The 22523-nt window shown below is 38.5% G+C and overlaps 1 protein-coding gene across 1 annotated transcript in view; it reads right to left on the reverse strand.

Annotated features, from left to right (window-relative positions):
* BNC2 (basonuclin 2) overlaps positions 1–22523 on the reverse strand; it is a 236324-nt gene that overhangs the window by 85725 nt on the left and 128076 nt on the right. Inside the window, exon 3 of the mRNA XM_009328160.1 lies at positions 11811–12046. Coding sequence (XP_009326435.1) covers positions 11811–12046 — 236 coding nt within the window. The remainder of the gene's footprint in view (positions 1–11810; positions 12047–22523) is intronic.

Below are 22523 nucleotides of genomic sequence, written 5' to 3' on the forward strand. Positions count from 1 at the left end.
CAGAATAAACAACCTTCCATTTAATAATTGTTATAGGACAGTATTAATACTATATGCAATAATACTGCACTATAACACAGTAACAAAATTAGCAAATTCAAATATATACGGGGCAACAGGGCTGTTCAGTTCATAACACATCAAGTACCAGGCTCCGAGAATACACACAAGTAGGCACTATGAGAAACTTACTCTTCCAAGATGCATCTTAAGCTTATTATGTAAAATCAACTTGCTAGCCATATGTGGTTGGGGAACACAGGGTCCTCAAGCAACAGCCTCCAAATGAAGGCTGGAAGTGACGAGGTCAGAGATGGTATGCACATCACAAGTGGCTGCCGCTGTATCTCTGGACCACACCACCTCTGCTGGTCAGTTGTCCCAGAACAGCTTCTTACATTCTGTAACACCCAGGTTCTCTGCAGCCTCACAACAAACACAATTGTGTGAGCAATCTGCTGCAGTCCTTATTAATTCCTCACCCTTTTTCTCCCAAGAAACATATCTCTGCCTTCAGCTGTGGCAGAAAATGGATGTCATGGGTCTTATGTCCATTACCTCACAACTCTTTGAGCCTATAAAGGGGAGAGAAGAGCTCTGTTTTGCATCCCGTGGTACTGTTTAAAGTGCTCCCATCAAGAGGAAACCACCTCACATGTGGAAAGCAACTGAATAAGTACTAGTTAAATTCTTTAAAACTAAATTTAATTTTATTTTATGGACTTCTTTCTAAAAGAGATGGGTTGGACAAAAGCATTTTTGTGGATTGTAACATCACATACTCAGCAAGTTTTATTTAGTAGTCAGGAACGCTACTGCAGAATAGCCAATTCCTGCAATTTCATCAAAACTGTCTTAATATTATAAAGTGTTTTTTTTTTACTGTACCTGCTTCCTGGAGTTCTTTTGTTGATTTTCTTTTTTATTTAAAGAAATTTTCATTTTTCATTGTTTTTTATGGTAGGTTTCAAAACAGGAAGAAGCAGCTTGAAAATACAAACCTAACTTTCTCCAGTATAAAATGGAAAGCAAAAATAAGTTATATTAAATTTAATCTTTTAAACCAATTCCCCAATATTCAGAATCTGATTTTATGACATTCAAATGTTTGAGGCTAGTAATACTGAACTGCTTCATATTAATATGCTGACCTTCTATAGTGACTATCCTTTTCTGAAGCCATTCAACAAGCACTCATTCAGCTATATATTGAGCTAGCTGAACAGAGTAAGTTGCCCAGGCATTGTCCTAGCTATTTCCAAATAGTCTGAGAGCCATTCTGTTTTAATGGAAAGCCCAGTGCAACGTAAGCTAAGTTGCAAGCAACCTGATGAGCAGGCTCATTTCCTTTATTCCTATTTGTCAGCACCATATGTCAACTTGGACACAAGTTAAAGACATCCAATATCCAGACTGCATGGATAAAAATGTAATGATGTTAACACTATTACCACATCCACATCACTAGGCTAGCTATACAGATATGCACAAAACCCAACAAGCTTATGTGTACAGGGCCAGCAGTCTTAAAAATCTACCTGTCCTACAAGTGACTTCCTTCTCTGCAGGACGACTGTCAATCAGTAACACAGGTTTCCACACCCTTTCCAGCAGAGGGAACGTAAGACTTTGGGGTGCAATTCTGGCAGGATTCATTATGAAGAATCCAGCAAGACTGGACATAAACAGACATACTTTCCCCTACTATAAAACGTAAAAATGAAACAAATGAAACAAATTCTTCCTCTTCCATTTGCTAAAAAGATTATTAAAAAAAAAAATTTACTGAAACTACTGTTCCAGTAGTTGTGGTGGTGGTGTTGTTTCAGAATTTGAGTAAAGAACAATCATAATTCCATTTCATTAGAGGATCTCAAAGCACTTCATAAACATTAATTAACAACATCCAAGTATTAATTGGGATAATTAGAACATTTTGTAAAAGCCGTGGGGGAGGAGGAGAGAAATCAAGCTGAAGCACAAAGGACTTGTGCAGCAAGTTAATATATTAGAGCCAGTAGAATAATATGTTTCCTGGCTTCAAGTTAAGTATTCAAAATTCTAGGACAATGTGCAAAATGACAAGCAAATCATAGAATATATTTCAGCACGGGAAAGAAAAGTAAATTTCTTAATTAAAATATAAGAGCTCATCTTCATTAGATTCAAAATGTACCTTGATAAGTAAAACGGGGTTGTCTGTCTACATTCAATGCTGTGCTCTTACTGCCTAGAAGGCAACAGTAAGTGCTAATGACATTTACCCCTCCTAATAAGAGTCACTCACACTTCACTGTTATTCCTTGTTATTGCTCAGGACAGGCACTAGCACCTCATTGAAAGATCAGTGCTGCAAGGGAAAAAAGTCCCCTTGAGATCCCTTGGACTTCAAGAAAAGCAGTAAATCAACTGATGCTGGACAGATGACAAGTTTGATTCTCTGTGGCCCTTCCTGATTCCTAAGTGTCTGTGGGCCTAAATTTCATAAGTGCCTGAAGCCAGTGCTGACACACAGACAATCAAAACCACCCCTAAACTCAGAGCAAGAGGTGTCTAAACTGGGAAAAGTCTTAAATCCATTAAAGTGTCATGGTCTGGACTCCATAGTCTCTAACTGAGTTAATCTCCATTGATGTGTAGCTGAATGGTTAATATCACAACCTTATCACCTCCAGGACCATGATTTGAATTCAGCCTGAGGTCCTCTGTGAAGAGAGTAGTCTATAAAAAGCAGAAGTCCTAGTCTCCGAGCTGTATTTTGTGAGAAGAATGATGTTAATTCCTTGGATTCTTGGCACAACTCACTCCCCTTCACATGCACACACACATTTCCCTTCGATCAATAGCTTTATGCCCTTTTGTTTTCTTTATTTTATAACAGGTCACTGCATCTATTAGAAGAAAATTGAGATGGACAGTAACCCCAAGATCCTGTCCTCAACTCAGTAGTCATATTTCTTTGACACAGTGCAGGATACATTCTGGTAGAGGCTTCAACATGGCATTGTTGGCAAGAAAAGTGATTTTCCAGGCTAGAAGGAAAGCCCTTCTCTCTCTTCACCTCACCCCCAAAGAATCAGTCTCAAAAATGCAGACTTTTGTCACAGACACACACACTCACAATCTGTCAGAAATACAGATAAAATTTATAGATTAATTAAGTATGTGCATATACACACACACATATATACATATTTCACTGAAAAACTTCTGTGACCATAAATGGTTAATAGAAATTGAAACACATTCTGAAGCAAGAAAGCTGGAAATAGTTTCCTCCTTGGTTTACCTGCCAAGACCCAAGTTCAGGGCTCTGTTTCTCCTGCAATGCATGATGGCATCACTCACACCTAAAGCAGCCCAGGGAATGAACTATTCCTCCCACCCCCTTCATCCCCCACTCTGCTTTAGGTGTTTGTGATTTCATCAACTATCACAAGAGAAACACAGGACCATGAACTCAAGCCTTGGCAGGTGAAGAGATTTTAAGCTCCATTTTAAAAACCAAGCACACATGGTCCTGGCATATGCCTGACAGACCTTCAGTAACAGCCATTTCCATGCTCTGCATCCCAGTAGCTGTGCCCAGCTGTGTGAAACTACATCAGTCAGTGGGGTCATGGCTTCTCACCCCCAGTACTGTAAACAGTACACATTCCTGGTAGGAAAAACACTACACAAAAGTCTCTCTCTCTCTTTTTTTTTTTCCTTTTGGTCTTCCACAGCCAAAAATGTTTGCCATTAAGAAGGCCATCTTTGCATTTCTGAGCCATGTGAAACACTATGGTTATAAAGGCTGACTATTTCATAGTAGTCATTAAGAACTAGCATCATGTATACTGCTGTTGATCACCAGGGGTTATACAGCCCTCTGCTTCATTACCCTTGCAAGATGCAAGACACAGAGCAGCAATAGCACAGCTCTCCAGCTGCACATACTCTGGAAATCCAAATGATTTTTCATGTTACTGAGACATCTGTTGTCACATAACTTGTCCTGGTGGCGTTCAGAAGTGCCATCAAACTTTTTGGACTTTATTTTTATTCCTTCCCGGTTCAAGTGCTAACGGTCGTGATAAATAGTCACGTAGCACTAGTGTGATTGGTAGTGTTACTGTTAGAGGTACAGCATCAAAAGCAGCTGGGAGATGTTAGGAAAGTTAGTGCAGATACAGAGAAAATCTGAAAGCACTTCACACTGTAGAACAAGTGGCACTGCTTTGCTCAAACACACAACAATGCTTCCCTCTGGCTCAGCAGTTGTGCTCTGTTTCCCTATCTCACTCTTCAGTCCTTAAAGGTTTATCTGAGCTTTTTCCACCCTCTGTTTAGAGTAGAGATAGGATAGTCACTCCTTGCTTAGTACAGCTAAGATGAATACAAAAGAGCAAGGGGCATAGCAGAGAATCTCTGTTTCACAGAAGTGCAGGGGAGTCATGCTAAACTGACTCACATGGGAGAAGAGAAACTCTTCCAGATGATCACAGCTGCAAATATTAGCATGCAGTGATGCTGTGGGAGGAATGGAAAACTCAGGAGACGGACACATCATCTAACAGATCCTTTTCATCTCTTTGTGCTAAAGAGGCAAAATCAGAGAAGGAGGGGCAGTGAAACTGAGGTGAGGCTGAAGACGAGAAGATAAGCAAGAAAAAAAAGGCGGGAGGGGGGAATGGGAGGCAATGACACCAGAATAAGTAAGTCGGAGTGGAAAGAGAGGGAGGAGGGAACAGACAGGCACAGAGAACAAGAAATAGGTAGGGCACATACTAAAGAGACCCAGATTCAAATCCCATCTGTACTGGGAGAATAGAAGTCTGGATAAATGTCAACCAGCTTTGAGCCTTGGTCACTCTGAGGGCCGCTGTTCAAAAATAATGTTGGAACAAAAGAACACATATGAGTGTTAAAAATAATTACAAGGGGGGAAAGAAAACACAAGATAGAAGTGTATCTAGCAAAGCTGAAAAAAGTAAATAAAGCTGTAAAAGGGTAACTCCCTCTTCATTATCAGGTAATTAAATGTGGGTGGCAGTTATTCTGGGAAATACAAGCTTGCATGTGAAAGACTTCGGTTGTACTTTGGCTTTGTTACAGCCTTTACCAGATAAACTTCTTAACCTTTATGTGAATCAGTTTTACTATACATAAAAAGGGCATAATAGTCATAGAGACATGGAAAGACTGACTAAGTGACTGCTTCTTAAAATGCATGGAAATCCTCCAGTGGTCACAGCTAAACAAGTGCAAAGTATTAATTAAGAGATTGACAAACAGACCAATGAGGAATGAGAAGCAGTATCAATTAAATAAATGCACAACCTTTTACATAAGCCATTTTTATTGTATTAATGGTGCGTAATTGTCATCAAACTTTTGCTGGGTTGCAAGGCTAAACTTTTTTTCTTTCTATCCTTATCATAATTTGATTGCCTATTTCTCTTAATTTCCTTTATCATGAATAATATAGCATACCACCACTTTAAAGGTGGTTTGTTATGAAAGAAAAAACCAGTAAATAACTGATGGCACTTGGGGAAAAAAAAACTGACAGAAACTTGTGATTATAGATAGCAGACTACCTTGAACTGAAAGTATGAAATGACCTGACACTACCTGTCTACCTTGCAAAAAGTTGATACCCTCAGAGCTGCTGTTTGTTTGTTTTCTTTCTAATGTTCCTTATGTTTAAGAAATGGAGGCTGTTTGACAAGCTATTTAATTAAATAGCCCTTGCACTTGGGCTCTGTAGCAAAAGTTCAAACATCTTAAAAGGAGGAAATGAGTACCGACGGGAAAGCTAAGACTCTAAAGTCTCTAAAAGAGGTCAGATAGCAACAGAACCCATGCTTTTCTGAAATCCTCCACAGACAAGCCAATGGTGGGCAATATTTAATTTTAAGAACAGTAAAGCAATTTCCATCTGTGCATATGGTTAATATTTCACCTGCTTAGAAGGGATGAGGTGCTAAGGGATTATTCAGAGAAAGAACAGAAAAGAAATAAAGAATTTCTTAAAGTATTCTTAAAGATGCTCAAATTTCTTTCTTTGGTCTCTCCCCAAATCTCTTGACCTAATCTGGATGTAAGAATGGTGTGAATGAACAATCTAGTTGTGGTAAACTAGGACAGCAAACGAAAACAACCCATTTCACCAAGAGCAACTATGTTTTACAAAAATTTGAGAAATTGTCACTCAGTTATCACACCAATATATGTGAGCATGTAATTTGACTATGCATATAACCAATTTTTCTTTAAGAATCTCAGAACTGAATTATTTAACCTGTACTAGGTATTTCACGATTTGAATGAGTTTGTTTTAGTTTATGGGACGTTGCCTTTTGAAAAAACGTCTAAATTTCCCCCCCCTAATGTGTACCTTCTGAGAGTTTACTCTTAGCTGACTTCAGTGACTGAAACAGTTGTTCTTGCTCAATGGTTGTTTTAGCCCTACAGAACCAACACAGCAATGGGAGAATAAACCATAGTCTATCCTGGTCATCATCTGAATAGTTAACTAAATTCATAAAGTAGGGATTGTGCTGATGATCTGTGGGCAAAGAAACACACAAGCCCAAGTCAGCAGTGTCATTAATTTCAGAGGTTTTTTTCTTATTTTTAAAATTAGCAGTCTTGACGGTGAAACCACAGAGGCAGGAAAAGCATCATACTCCCATTTCCAGACTTCCCAAAGCAGAAAACGATATCTAATAATTTTGAATTTCATCAGTCTTCAGTATTGACATTGCCATGGAAAAGACCTTCATTTAGGATTAGTGATTCCCCATGCGCTGTCCAGTGCACGAGCTTTTGTAAGTGAGTCACCTTTTGGGCCAATAAAATACCCATACTTTTCCAGCTGGCGTTAGTTTTGATTTTGTTTTTTGGGACTACTTTTTTTTTTAATTTCTCATAGCTGTGAGTGGCACCAGAGAGTCTGGCAACCAAGACATTGCCTATGACTATAATCTACTTTTTTCGAGGAAATGATGGTAAGAATGGGAATCCTAGGTCTAGCCCCTTTTCCTGATTCTGCCAGTGTTCTCTTCTGTGCCTCTGCTTCCTTCTTTGTACTGTAAAGATAATATTTATTTTCCTCTTTTACACTAAGGGAATACAACTATTTGATCACAAAACAGTTGAAAAAGTGTTGAGCTGTTACTCAAAATACTGAATCATTACTTGCAGAGTCAGTTTATGGTCTCTAAGTTGTGGTCACATGTCCTGTCGTCTGCAGCTGGATCAGTGTAAAAGCTGAATGCCCCAGCTGTTCACTGCTAGTGGCATAATTGCTCTCTAGCCCTTTCTTCTCAGAATAATCAGAGTTAACTTGCACATGTTTAGCAGGAGGATTTTTCTAACCTGGCTTGTTTAGAGAGAACCTGGCTAGGGAGCGATTACACATGTAGTTACACTAGCAAATGGGTGGAGTAAAGTATTCTCCAGTGATGGAGCAGAGGAGAACAGCTGGCAAAGTTACCTCTTCACTCAACTCAGCTGGAACCAAACCAGAGCTGGAGATTTACTCACAGTTAAGCTGCAAAAGTAACTTCACCCAAATCAATAGAGCCACTAATCACATCTTTTTGAGTAGCAGGTGCAGAATCTGACCCAAAACAGCTACTGTTGTTGACACAATAATTTCTCGTCATGTAAAGACAGTTGCACTGGCTGTTCCCAACGAGAAAACCTATAGGCTCACTAACAGCTCCACACCAACAATAACTTAGTTCCTTGAGATAGGTACCAGATAAACAAGCCTAGAAACTGAAGCGCTCCGGGTGCCCATGAAGCAGACACAGTGCAGAAAGTTTCCCTATACAGTAAGGTTTTTTTGAGGATCACTTCTAAAGATGAGAGAACAACTCCTCCTCTAAAACATTAATCCTGTGAGCAATCTGATGAGACTGCTGACCAACTGTCACTCTCTGACATTTCAGAGATAGGTATCCATTCACCAGAAACTAGGTTTATTGCACAAAAGCCAGAGAAAGCTTGACAGGTCTTAATGCCTTTCAGCCGTTACTGGCAATGTTGTGACTGCGCCCAAATGTGGAAGGCGGTGTGTCACACTACCTCTGCCGGCTTCAGCCTTCCTTCGCTTCCTGTGCTCCATTAATGCATCCACTGAATGAAGCAATAAATACTGCATTTTTTCCTCTGCCTGCTGCTTTTTAATTTCTTATTTACAAACATTATTAGTCCAAACGAGGGTATTACAAATAATCCCACCCACCTTGCAGCACTAATATATAACTAGAAATGGGCACTGGTTTTCTCTTGTTTCTCAAGTGGAGCAAATGGTGAAGTCTCTCTCAAAAGTTACTGAGAAAAAGTATTTTCTTTTTTTGTGGGAAGAAGGGTTTCATTATGGATCTTGAACAGAAAAGAAAATATCTGGCAGAACTAAAATAATTGATTTTGGGTGGATAAATCTACCCTACAATTTCCTTTTATTTTCCCCTCCAGAAAAATTCCATTTAGGGAAAATGTTAAAATATTTTAACACTTCCATCATGATTCAGGGGAAATTCAGCACACATTGATGTCTCAGACCTTCCCAAGGCACGAAACTCCAATTTTGTACCATCTTTACAAGTCTTTTGCACTGCGGTTAATTGGTGAACACTGGAACTTGAACCAGGATCAAGTATTCTGGAATCTGTCACAACCATTCCTTTTCCCTGTTCTGGTACTTCTCTTAGTCCTTGCAGAAGAGACTTAGGGTACAGAGTCTGTATGTTCCAAGTAAGTTCTGTATTTCCGAGCAAATGTTCCCAAAGCTACTAACCTTCCTCCCCCCCCCGCCAAACAGTGATAGCCATCATTTTGTCAAGTTACAAGTTTAAAATATTATTTTTATTAGAGACAAACAAGCTAGTTTACTGGTTTATGCTTCTCTAACTACAGCATTATAGCAAATTTAAACCTTTTCCTAGATAGATATATTTGTGTATTTGATGTACAGTGATTATGTATAAATATATAGTAAATTTACCGGCATTGACTGGACTATGTTATAACTTAGACAGGTTTGCACAGCCAAGTTAAAAAGAACTATACTTCCAGACTGAGAGTCAGACGTTCCTGAATTCGCTGCATGACAGCCTACCAACAATCTCATAGCTCTGCGATATTCTGGATGATTTATTTCGGTACTTGATACTTTTGGTTCTCCTATAGGAGGCTCATGCCATTTCATTGGAAGCTTTTTGTGTGGAAAAGCTGAGTCTGAAAGCCTCAAACAATTCTGTGAATAGTTCCAATTCTATAATGACGAGCTACATGGAACAACACCTCTTGCTCAAAGGAGACATTACCTGTAGTTCTCATCTGTATGCACTTTTACTGTGCTAGTGTTACTGCACGTCTTTTCAAATTTCCCTGCATGCCCCTTTTCTCCTTTTTATCAGATAGTTGTAATAGCATTACTTTTTAAACAATACTTTTTTATTATCATAGATTTGATTAATTTTCCTAAGATTTCTCTTCATGTATGTTTTACTAAACAGTTTCCCTTACTGAGCTTCCTACCTTTAATGGAAACAAAATGCAATTTTTGCCCAGCGAGCTTGTGGAGTCTCCATCCTTGGAGCTATTCAAAAGCCATCTGGACATGGTCCTGGGCAACCAGCTCTAGGTGGCCCTGCTTGAGCAGGGGGGTTGGACAAGATGACCTCTGTTCCAGCCTCAACCAATCCATGATTCTTTGAAATTAGAGAGGTGAACTAACAGGCAGGCTCGACTACACCTATCGTAGGTCTTCATTCGCTCACTAACACAATCCACGGCCGAGCACTAACCAAGTCAACATGTGGCAAGACTGTAACAGCTGCCCTTAACTTTCATTGATAATTGTTCTCCTTTAACTGACATAATATTCAACATACTGTTGTTGAATGTAGTAATGGTAAAATTCATGCCTTGAGGGATACAATGTGATTGAGTTTTAGCCAGATAAACTGAACTCTGACCTAATGGTGTATTATAGGCCTTTACACCACTCAGATGCATAGGTCACAATCCCACTCTGTATGAACCTCTATATAATTATATTACAAGCCATTCTTGCATATATTAAGATCATTCCAACAGATCATTAAAACAAAATCAATACGAGCCTGATTCTATGAACTTTAAAACAAGAAAACTACTGATCTCAGTCAGTCTTTTTGTCTGTAAGGGACACTGAGTTATATTCTATGCTTGTAATACATTATGCCTAACTATTAATCACATTTAGTAAACAGCAATTTTCTAATGTTATATCTTAGAAAGGATGCGGTTTTTATGTGTATTCCTTTGCAAATCCTATTGCTTCAGCCCTCTTAATACAGTAGCATTTCAGAATCCAGGAATCTAAAATATGATGCAATATGCACATAATGCCATTACAGTATGTATCTCTATAGCTATCTATCATATATGTATCTAAATTATATATCATATCTAATATCTATAGATACATATCCATACATATATATCATACAAACATCCATAGATATCTACTGTATAAATGTCATGGATATATACTTACATGTAAGTTTTAGACTGGGAATGGATAAATGGGTTCTATTGTATTTGAACATGTGTAACATTTAGCTTTTACAAAATACATGCCTGAGAGAATCCTAAAACAATTAAAGAGCTCCATTCTATATATATCCTAATAAGAATAACAGGATCTCATTATTAAAGTAATAGCCTTTTTGTTACTCTTTCTCCAAGACTTTTCTACAATTCACAACACTTTTCTGCAAAAATCTGTGTATAGAGCAATTAAGAAAATATTTAAGAACACAGAATATTAAGATTTCCATAGAATTATGTAAGGCTAATTTACTTCTTTCACACACAGGACAGAAAATTGAAGAGGAATTAAAAAATACAGTCAGAATTCCTCAGAGCAGGAATAAAGATTCCCACATTTTCTGTGTAGTGCCAAGCTCACTATCATTGCCTAAGAAAGTAAATAAGTAAATCGGAAACTAGAATTTTCAAAGTTTTTTGGGCATGTCCATTTAAATAACTGGATGACTTCTAGATGATGCAGAACTCTCACAAAGTCAGTAGCAATTATTAGAACTCACGAGCATGTTGTATTAGATTCTCAATCAGAAATAGTCTTATAAAATGTAATAATTCACTTTGGAACCCAAAAGATGATTAAATTCTTCAGACAAGCAACCATACATATTCACGACCATACTCATAAAGCAAGTCTGTCCATTTTTTTGTTCACTTATTTTATGTTTTGTTTGCTTATCTTAACTAATCTGCATGTAACACTTTATTTAAAGCTACCTTTTTAAAATAGACTTATAAACAGGATTTTCCTGTTTATACATTACACTCTAAGGATACTTCCCAACATAACCATGATCATAACCCCCATTTCATCTAGCCCTTATTAGATATCTTGCTAAAGAAGGAAAGAAAAGATGAAGGAGCTGCTGACTTGGATCTTAGTTTCTTAAGTCAAACAGTAGCCCTTGAAAACTTGCCAGTTGCCTTTGATGACTGAATCAGGCTTGCAGCTAGCTAACCTCAGTATTTGCAGTATTTAAGGTATTTCCTACAATAAGCGTAAGCAAGTACAAATAAATACTATGGTACGAAGGAACCTGCATTTTTTTAGCTTAGGAAAAATTGAATATTTTATTTTGCCAACATCATCATTAGTCTTCAACATGCCACACTAAATTTACTTCATATCCTTCTACCTCTTTGGGTGCATGGTCACTACATCTGTACAAAAAAACCTTCAGTTAACAGGGTTTGGAAACATGCTTTGCTTTATTTCCTACCTGAAGGATGTAGCCTCGAACATAGTCTCGAAGTGTCCAGCCTAAGCCGTGTAGAATATGCAACACCTCCTCTTGCTTCAGTACACTGAAGAGTCGGTCAAGTAATATCTTCAGTCTCACAGGCACAGCCTGAGTACCGTAGAGCATCAGGCTGCTGATGTCAAACACAACATTGGACTGCACAATCTCCACTTGGGTTGGGTGGTAGAGGTGCTGAGTACTAAGTTTGTCCAAGGCTGAAAGAAAGGGGGTTAAATATAAGAGAAGAGCTAAAGGAAAGACAAGAAAATAATCCTCAAAAAATATCTAAACACATCGAATTTTGCACTTATTTTCCAGAGAAATATCACCTGGATGATTCACAGAATCATAGAATCACAGAATGGTTTGGGTTGGAAGGGACCTTTAAAGGTCATCTAGTCCAACCCCCCTGCAATGAGCAGGGACATCTTCAACTAGATCAGGTTGCTCAGAGCCCCGTCCAACCTGACCTGGAATGTTTCCACGGATGGGGCATCCACCACCTCTCTGGGCAGCCTGTTCCAGTGTTTCACCACCCTCAGCATAAAAAATTTCTTCCTTATATCCAGTCTAAATCTATCCTCTTTTAGTTTAAAATCATTACGCCTTGTCCTATTGCTACAGGCCCTACTAAAAAGTTTGTCCCCATCTTTCTTATAAGCCCCCTTTAAGTATTGAAAGGCTGCAATAAGGTCTCCCCAGAGCTTTGTCTTATCCAGGCTGAACAATGCCAACTCTCTCAGCCTGTCCTCACAGGAGAGGTGTTCCAGCCCTCTACTCATTTTTGTGGCCCTCTTCTGGACCCGCTCCAACAGGTCCATGTCTTTCCTGTACTAAGGACTCCAGAGCTGGATGCATTACTCCAGGAGGGGTCTCACCAGAGCAGAGTAGAGGGGCAGAATCACCTCCCTCGACCTGCTGGCCACGTTTCTTTTGATGCAGCCCAGGATACGATTGGCCTTCTGGGCTATGAGCACACATTGCTGGCTCATGTCCAGCTTTTCATCCACCAGTACCCCCAAGTCCTTCTCAGCAGGGCTGCTCTCAATCCCTTCATCCCCCAGCCTGCACTGATACTGAGGGTTGCCCCAAGCCAGGTGCAGGACCTTGCACTTGGCCTTGTTGAACCTCATGACATTCGCACGGGCCCACTTCTCGAGCTTGTCCAGGTCCCTCTGGATGGCATCCCGTCCCTCAGCTGTGTCAACTGCACCACTCAGCTTGGTGTCATCTGCAAACTTGCTGAGGGTGCACTCGATCCCACTGTCTATTGCACTGATGAAGATACTAAATCGTACTGGTCCCAGTGCAGACCCCTGAGTGACACTGCTCATCACTTAGTGATTCTTTTTCACAGATGCAGTCCAAAACAGGCCTAGTTTCCAAAGGTCACAATTAACTAATTCCTACAGCAGAAGGGTGCTCAGCTGAGCCCCAGAGACTACAATACTCATAAGTTCAAAAGAAATGACAGAAAATTTGTGATTAACTGATGACCAAGACTGAAGCTATGCAGAATTGATAGGGGCTGTTAAAGGTTTGAGACTTAACCTCTAGGGGAGAAAAATAGAACAGATACACCCTAAACCCCAGCCTTTTAAACATGTTAAAAATTAGTCCCCTGATTTACAAAAAATTCTATCATGAATTCACTGCTACTTGAGCAGGCTAGTTTGCTTTACCCTTCTGTGTGAATTTCATGTTATTCACTGTGACGTGAATAATTTAGAGATGAGGGGAGGGGAGGTTTGCAGGATGAAGGTAATTCTTATCCCCTTGTGAAGTTAAATATGATGGAATTGCATATGACATCATGCACTTTACTGAGTATCAATGTTTAAATTTAATTTTCTTTCCATTTTATGGACTACGTTGCAGCACCTAGGCTTCTCACCGCTTTTTTTTAAACAAAACCTTCTGAGCATTTAAAATAATTTTATAGGGACTTCTCCTGTACTTTGGTTTCTTCTTGGCTTATGGTCACTGGAGAGTTCATGTACTCTTGATAAATTGCTTTCTTACATCCAGAGCGCAAAGGCCCTTATCATTTACTCGCTGGCTTCATTCAACACGTTTACTCCAAGGAATACTTTGTCAAAGACTTCTGGTTTCCTCATACTTAATTTCTTGCAACTGATTTGTCTGATCTGTCCTATTCTAGTGGTTAAGTCAACTTTGAATAAATAGCTTTAAATATTAATTTAACATTCAAAAAAGATAAGGAATTGGCAAGCCTAGGGACTGCAGTCCTATGTCTCTCCACAGGACATTTATACTGCAGAATGTGAAGGGTGGGATTTTTCTTCCAAAAGCTCTTCTTCCAAAGTACTTCAGCTATATAGGTTTCATGATGTGGGACTGATTTATTTACAAGGTCTAATGAATGGGATTTGATTGACGCTTAAACAGTTCAAATACTTTCCTTTTTTTTTTTTTTCCCCCTTTTATGTATGATATTTTTGTAACATGGTTATTTTGCTACTACTGTAACAGATGTGTCATCAAAGTACTCAGTAAGAAAAGCCTAGAAAATTGATTTTTGTTACTGTGGAGGCTGTGCTGTATGTGTACCTGAGGGGCAGAGCAATCATTTGGAAGCAGTAAAATAAAATAAAATATTAATTTTTTTTTACAAACAGTACTATTGCAATAAGAATGCTGTAAATTAATATTAGTGTTAATAGATGCAACACCTTCTATCAGACTATCAAAATAATTAAGCAGATCTGGATCACCTTGAGCTTTCCACCTTCAGTCTTACAGAATGAGAATAGGATCCAAAGAGGTTAACTGGCTTCTCCAAGTTTACACAAATGCAGACCAGAGTCAAGACCTGAATTAGTATTTTCTGAATACTCAATGCTTTTTAATCACTGCATCATACTGTATTTCTGATATATCTTAATATTTGTTTTTGTTTCTCTTTACTTAACAGTAAACCCTACGCCTGCAGTGAGGAAAAGCAAGTTCTTCCAGCTAAAGAAGACTTGGCTTGCTGAAGATTTTAAGGTCATGATTCTACTTTGGCCCAAGTCAGAATTACCGTGAGATGTCTTTATCTAAAGACTGTTGGGTGGATTATAAAACTAATAGCTAGAATGAGATTACAAAACCCTGTGGACATTTACTCACTTCATGTGATGTGACCACTTTGAGGATAATAGCTTTGGAAAGGCCAAGATGGAATAGAAGTGAAAAAAGAAATAAAAAAAGTCCTTTCAAATTACTAAGCACACTACTTGACCAGCAGATAGAAATTTTCACAAGATACCCTGTACTATTCTATTTATCTGCAACATTTGTTTTCAAGCAATATTATCTATAGACATCCACTTCTCAAAACACACACACAAATAAGATTTAGTCCAGTGTTGGATTAACATTCCAAGTGACAGTGAAATTATCTCCAATTTTGATTTGTGGCCTTATTTTGCACATAATGTAATAAACAAATAAGCAGTGAAATTTATCCTTTTGAAGTACAAGTCAGCATATGCACTGAAATGTGTAATTTATAACACAACAAAGCATATATTTTTGCAGGGGTATGTAAGAGCATTTGCAAACTAAAGACTGACCTCATGCTACAGACAAAAAAAAAAAAAAAAAGAAAAAGCTGTACATGAAGGGAAAGGAAATGCACTTGCACCCATATAAGAAATAATATGGTAAGCATCTGAAATTCTTTCAGATCATTGACTATTGAAAGCACTCGGCAGGAGAATGAAACTTTTCACTATAATCTGTAATTTATAAAAATTATCTTGTTTCTTTAAAAGAGATTGCTAAGGAAATAGTTGACAGAGAGAAGTTGCTTTCTGTAGTACTTCTAACTGATTTCTCCTCTGGTATCATTAATGAACTAATGCCGGTGTTGTAGGTGGATTCAAGAGGCCATTTATGTAGTTAGACACGTACTTTTTCAAATAAGCGATAAGAGAAGGACCTAAGTCTCATTGTTGGTTTTTCTGTAAGGACAAGAGTATTAACTTTAGCCTTGCCAAATCTCAGAGTAGATATTTGTATTCCGCTGTCCTGAATTGCCCATCTAATTTCATGTGGATAATGCATTCCTCACCGTTTGCTATTCTAAAGTATTGGTTCAATTTCTGTATGCTAATGAACAATGCCTGTTTCACAGGTGAATACAGTCAACAGTATCTGCAGCAGTGTATGATTTCATAAGTGCTTAGGAGACTTCAAGATGAAACATGCTATATAAAAGAATGAGCTTTATCATACCTGAAAACTGACATAAACAGATGTGTACTTATTAAGAAGATATCAGTGACTGAACATCATAACACATTAAAAGTCCCTTTCTGGTGCAGCATGAGGTATAACTCATAGTTCTTACACTTTCAGTGGGCTAAAAAGTTTACCCAGAAACGTCTTAGTAAGTTTGTGACTTTTTGGTCGTAACCTGCACAATCTTTTCCGAAAACATGACTACAATGGGTTCAGCTAGGTGCTTAAATTAAGAAGGCTACCTTTTAACAGCCCAGTTCAATTCTTAGCACTGCCCTGATAGTCTGATACTCTTTACCTCGGAGTGAGTGGAAAGCTGTTCACTGATAGAGGAAGAAGAGATCTAATGAATCTTAAAATCACATACTTGCTGAGTAATCAAAATTTTTGTGTAACAGCCTAAAAAACGCCCTTGTGTTTTACTATACCAACATACAGCCGAGTAATATTTCCATGGTGAATTCTAAATTTCAAGTACTTGTCTCAGAAATTTTAACTGTTAAAAAAGGGGGGCAAAAAAGAATGATAAAGAAGTAGAAGACATTACAGAAGATTGCTTTCAACACCCAAAAATGACTCATTGGATAATTAGTACAGGAGTTAGGAACATTTCAGTACTGTTTTTCTTACCTAACTCTGAAGTATCAAGTATGCACCATAATAATTTAGATAATTTAGAATATTTCAGTTGGAAGGGATCTACAACAATCACCTAGTCCAACTGCCTGACCACTTCAGGGCTGACCAACAGTTAAAGCATATTATTAAGGGCATTGTCCAAATGCCTCTTAAACACTGGCAGGCTTGGGGCATCGACCACCTCTCTTGGAAGCCTGTTCCAGTGTCTGACCATCCTCTCGGTAAAGAAACGCTTCCTAATGTTAAGCCTGAACCTCCCCATGTTGGCTTATCCACCCTTTACCTTCTTGAATAGAAAACAAAATCCCCCAGATTTTACAGAGAGTCTGCTCAGTATAACCTGAATTGGAAAGAGAACTTTGAAATTGATACAATGTCAATCTTCACATTACAGCCTGCAGTATTCTTATTATGTAAAGTTCCAGCAAAAAACTTTGGATCTATTTGTAACAAAGCAATGAATGAACTTTTATGTTCTATTTGTGGTTTCTTTTTTTTTTTTTTTTAAGTGTAGTAAAACACGGAAATCTACTTCACCATATATATTTTACTGAAGTTTTGGGACCCTGTGTAATTCAGAGGAAATTAATTACAAAAGGTACATTAAAATAAGGCTCAAATACTTGTTCAGTTTATCAAAAGACAGAAAATAAAGACAAAATCTTTCATTTCATCTATACTGTGGCTAACTCATTGGCTCAGCTATGCAAATTTACTCATTGACCTTAGACTCATTCCTTCCCAACATGCAGTGGACAAGGTCAACCAAATTAAAAGCCGTGCTTCTGAGTGGATTCCATTTTTGTTAAGCAAAAGAAATACAAGTATGTAGTGATGAATTTTGTACTTTGGAGGTCTCATATTGCTTTTGAATAGCTACAATAAAAGCATGACATTTTGCCTTTACTGAATATACAAGAATTTTAAATATCCTAGTTTTAATGCTATTGGAGTTGTAAATACACATACCTCTTGCTAATTTCCTGATCCTAGATAAATATTTAGGTATCCTAGAGAGGGATGAAAAGGTCTAGTGAAACTCCTTCTCTCAGCTGATTTGCCTGGCTGTGTATCTCAGAACACCACAGAGAAGAGTCAGTAGGTTGCAATGTACAGGTCATTATGGATCTATGGATCTCATTCCATTTCAGTTTTAAATTTGAGCTCTGCAATAGTCCCACTCTAGATTTTCTTGCAGGCTTTCCAGCCAGTTCTCTAACTTACCAAAGAGGGATACAGTTGGAATGCATACACACATACACATGACAATACATAATTTTATAAACATCATCACCTTTCCGGATTACTAGATTTGTTCAAGGGTCAACAGGAAAACGAAACAGAAATTTTATCTAGTCTGTGTCCAGACAACAACAGAGAGCTTTCCAGACTTTTTTTTATCTAAATAACTGGGCCACTTTCTGCAGCAAGAGAAACAAATTGGCAGACAGATTAAATATACAATACCAACATAGAAACATTCCATAATACTGTTGCAACAACATCATGTCGAGTATGGTAAAACAGATACAGTCTTATTAATGGCAATGTGGAGCACTGTAGTTTGCTGTTGATCTTAGTGGTGAACATGAACAGTTTCACGTTTTCAGAGTTCAAGATTTTCTTCTTTTCCTTCAACCACAGAAAAAGAATTAAAACATCCTTTCAAGAACAGAAGGTAGTTTATGAATGACTAAAATGCTGGAGGGACAGGCAAGCTACTGCGGTCCTAAGAGTTGGTCTAAGCTAGCCTCCCTCAGGATGTAGATTTAATACCACCTGTAACATGGTGTGATGTGGTGCATTTTGTAGGTGGAAAAAAACTGCTCCTCAAAAATATCATGCTTAGAAGATGACTAAGGACAAGAAAACTTGCCAATGTCTATTGAATGCCTCAAATATTTTCATGGCGTAGGAAATTATCCCATTCACCCCTGGCACAAGTGCAGAGAGCATGGGACATTAACATTTATATGGGTGGGTGAACATCCTGAATCAGTCTGGGTATAAATTCCAGCTACAACATGGCTTCCTTTGGTGATCTCCATTTCAATTCTGTCTTTATCCACAGTTTAATCCAGATAGAACAGAAATGTTCACTAAGACACTGTGGATTTCAAAAAATCATGGAAGGAGAGTAAGTAAAGCATATTCTGATTCACAGGCAAACCCAACTTTTCCTTCTGCCTTTTACTGTATTTAAAAGCTAATAATGGAAACCATTTGCCAAATGCATTTAGTCTCTGACAGAAGGACACATATGTGATCTTCTAATTTACAGCTTGCATGTACAGATGTTCGCACTTAGTAAAAGGATTCTTAATAGCATTTTAAAATTAAATGTGTGTTGATAATAGGTGTTTCAAACCCAAACAACACAGCAACTAAACTGATAAATGTCTTCATGCCTCACCATGCCTCATGCTCTAACAACATTTTTATAACAGATCAAAAAAAAAACCCCAGCACTTCAGTTGCATGTACACAAAATAAACGTTATTAAAAAAAGTCTGAATGAAAACTTTCATTAATTTTTCTCTCTATGATCTGATTCCAAGTTGAAACATTTAGATTGCTACTAGGTTTATGTAGCCGAAAGCAGAACCACAGTTTGTTCACAGACGTTGCTTGCTGTCTGCAATTACCCCCGCCCCTTCAGTTGCAGTTCGCACTTAGTAAAAGGATTCTTAATAGCATTTTAAAATTAAATGTGTGTTGATAATAGGTGTTTCAAACCCAAACAACACAGCAACTAAACTGATAAATGTCTTCATGCCTCACCATGCCTCATGCTCTAACAACATTTTTATAACAGATCAAAAAAAAAAACCCCAGCACTTCAGTTGCATGTACACAAAATAAACGTTATTAAAAAAAGTCTGAATGAAAACTTTCATTAATTTTTCTCTCTATGATCTGATTCCAAGTTGAAACATTTAGATTGCTACTAGGTTTATGTAGCCGAAAGCAGAACCACAGTTTGTTCACAGACGTTGCTTGCTGTCTGCAATTTTTTTTATCCCTTTGCAAAACTTTGAACCCCATCCAGCTTTGACACACTGCCTCTTCAGTTAATAACTATCAAGTTTCCCCTTGTCTCCTGTCTACTTTTCTTTGAGGCAATTGCGCACTCAGCACCCCGAGATAATAACACACATCTATAAGATAAAAGCAATGGCATTAATGTAATTGTCTGCCTTTCTCTCTTTAGCCTAATCTTTTTTTTTCCTTCAGTTTTGACTGCCTCTGTGACACCTGTTTTTGTCTCCTCTGATCCTACGACAGGTTTTCCGCTGACAAGGTTTTTGCCTGACAGAGATTCTGCCAGACAAGAACATAATAAAATATGAAGAACTGGTTGTCAGAGTTTCTGCCAATGCTCACATGAAATAGGAAAAAAAAAAAATCCTGACTTTTTTTTTAAAGGGGCCCTGTGCTGGTCGCTTTTGGCCTGTCAGGGAAACAGCTTCCCTGGCCAATTCCTGCAAGCCAAACAGGTGTTTTCTTTTATGTTTTCTTTCTATATAAAAACCTTTTTCTTCTATAGTGGAAAACATGATTACAGAGGGAAAAAAAAAAAAAAAGAACAAAACCCCCCTAAAATGCTTTCTCCTAAAAATGAAGATTAGACCTAACTTTGTGTAGTGGTACCTCATGAGCATGTTTTTAATTCAGAATTGACCCCTTAAATAAATAAATAAAGTGGGAGGCTTTTTCTCCCTCCTCCTTGTTGATAGCTAGTATGTTCAAAGGAACAAGCTCTAAAGGACCTTCACTCCAAATTCTCAGGAAAACATCTGGGCTACTAGACGCTTCCTGTATGAATGAAGACACCTGACTATGGGACCATGGTAGGGAAGATGAGACAGAGCCTCTTCTCTTCTGTGGGATTTGGACTTTGCAGTCCTCTCCATCAGTGTGTGCATTTGTGCCTATGTGAAGGAGGACTTCAGCACTGGTAATTACCCTGATGGAGAAACACATGTAGATTAATCACAGGAGCGTCTCAACACACAGCTGCTTATGAGCGTGTGGGTATCATCTGTCACCTCTGCTAGAGACAGCAACTATTGATCAGTCCATGGTGTCGTGCCCTGAGTGCACCAACTGGCCTCCATTGCGCTGACCAGCTTCTCCAGAGATCTCCACCCTGCATTCTCAGTCCATGGGTCCAGGACCCCTACTAAACCTCAGGCCTGGACCTTCATTCCCTACCCAAGGTACATCGTAGCTGTGCCTGTCCATAGTCCTGTCTTCTCAATGACCCTCAGACCCATGTTACAGCCTGGTCTTCAGCCCTGGCTTGGGCCCCACCTTCTTTTGTTCCTGGTTGGAGCCCCTGGATGGACCCCTGACCTGACTCATTCCCTTGCCATGCCTGAGGTTGTCAATGGACTCAGTTACCAACACCTAGTTCTGTCTACCATGATCAGACCTCGAGGAACCGTGCCTATGATGCAGACATTGCTAGTGCTGCAGTTGCCCTTGACTCCTGGCTCAGACCTCTTTGTTGGGCAGCTCCACTTTTGCTGCTATTTGACACACGCATTGACAGTGTCATTGTTGAAACCTACAACTTATAATGGAAGCCACCAAATCAATAAATCTCTTTCTGTTACCTTGACTAGTCATTCATCTTCGATCTTACCTATCTCTTGTCTCTAAAGCCAAATGCCTCTTTCCTATCAGCCACTAACACCTCCTTCAAAATATTCTCTCCCTTAATAATGGTGAGATAGGAGTTAATATGTATCTTAATGGTCCTAATAACATCTGGTTAACATACTATGTACAGTGAGACAGAAGCACATTTGGGAGTCCTGGATTGTGGTCTGGATTTGGAGGATTTCCATCTTAATCCAAATGCACCTCAAATTCCATTAACTGTGATTCACAGATTCACAGAAAGTCTAGGTTGGAAGAGATTTCTGCAGATTGTCTGGTGCAGCCTTCTATTGAAAGCAGGGCCTGAGATTAGGTTATCTCTGGAGCTGTCAAACTGAGTCTTTGATTCTTTGATATTTACAGTGGGGGAAATTCCACCACTTCTCCAGGCAAAACCTACTCCGTCTTTTATGCAGCCTTGAAAACTGTAATGAAAATGCAACAGGCACTGCCTACGTCTTAACATCATTCTGTTTGGATGGAGTACTGTGTTGTAGAGGCATTTCACAAAGGGAAGCCAAGACCATGGTGATGTTTCAGTCTAGGGTGTAACTCTGGTTCAAGCCTATGAAATGCTCTCCCACATGTGCTAAACCACCTCAGTTTTCCCAGGAAAACCTGCTGTCCTGAAGTTGCTGACAGCTGAAGATGTTCAGACCCTGGGAAGACTGGTTCATACAGCTAGTTCTACCATTCATAAACATCAATCTTTCCCACCCCAATTCATGTACTGTGACGATTTCACAAAGCTCCTGTTAAATATACTTCAGAAAAATTGACTGTAATCAATTAGAATAAAATTAGAGAAGTTTTTGAGACTCATGTTATACATTCCTTGTATTATTTTTTCTATTTCTAAAATCCAGATGGAAACGGGATAATAAAGTAACACTATTGTCTGCTAAATTAATCTGGGGCAAGTTTCCTCATGATGCTACAGCTCAAATTGAAATTCTTCCTAGTAGGTTAAAAAAATATGTTTTTTCCATTGAATTTCACATTTGCAAAACAGAAAGCTGAGGTAAAGTTACCCATGGTATTATCGTTACTTTGTAACATATGAAAGCAGTATGAATTTTTTATTCTTGCAGTCAAATCCCATTTTAACCTTATGAAGCTATATGGAATGGAGTGGTAGGA

This window comes from Pygoscelis adeliae, unplaced genomic scaffold, assembly GCF_000699105.1.
Source record: "Pygoscelis adeliae isolate BGI_AS28 unplaced genomic scaffold, ASM69910v1 Scaffold45, whole genome shotgun sequence".
NCBI lineage: Eukaryota > Metazoa > Chordata > Aves > Sphenisciformes > Spheniscidae > Pygoscelis > Pygoscelis adeliae.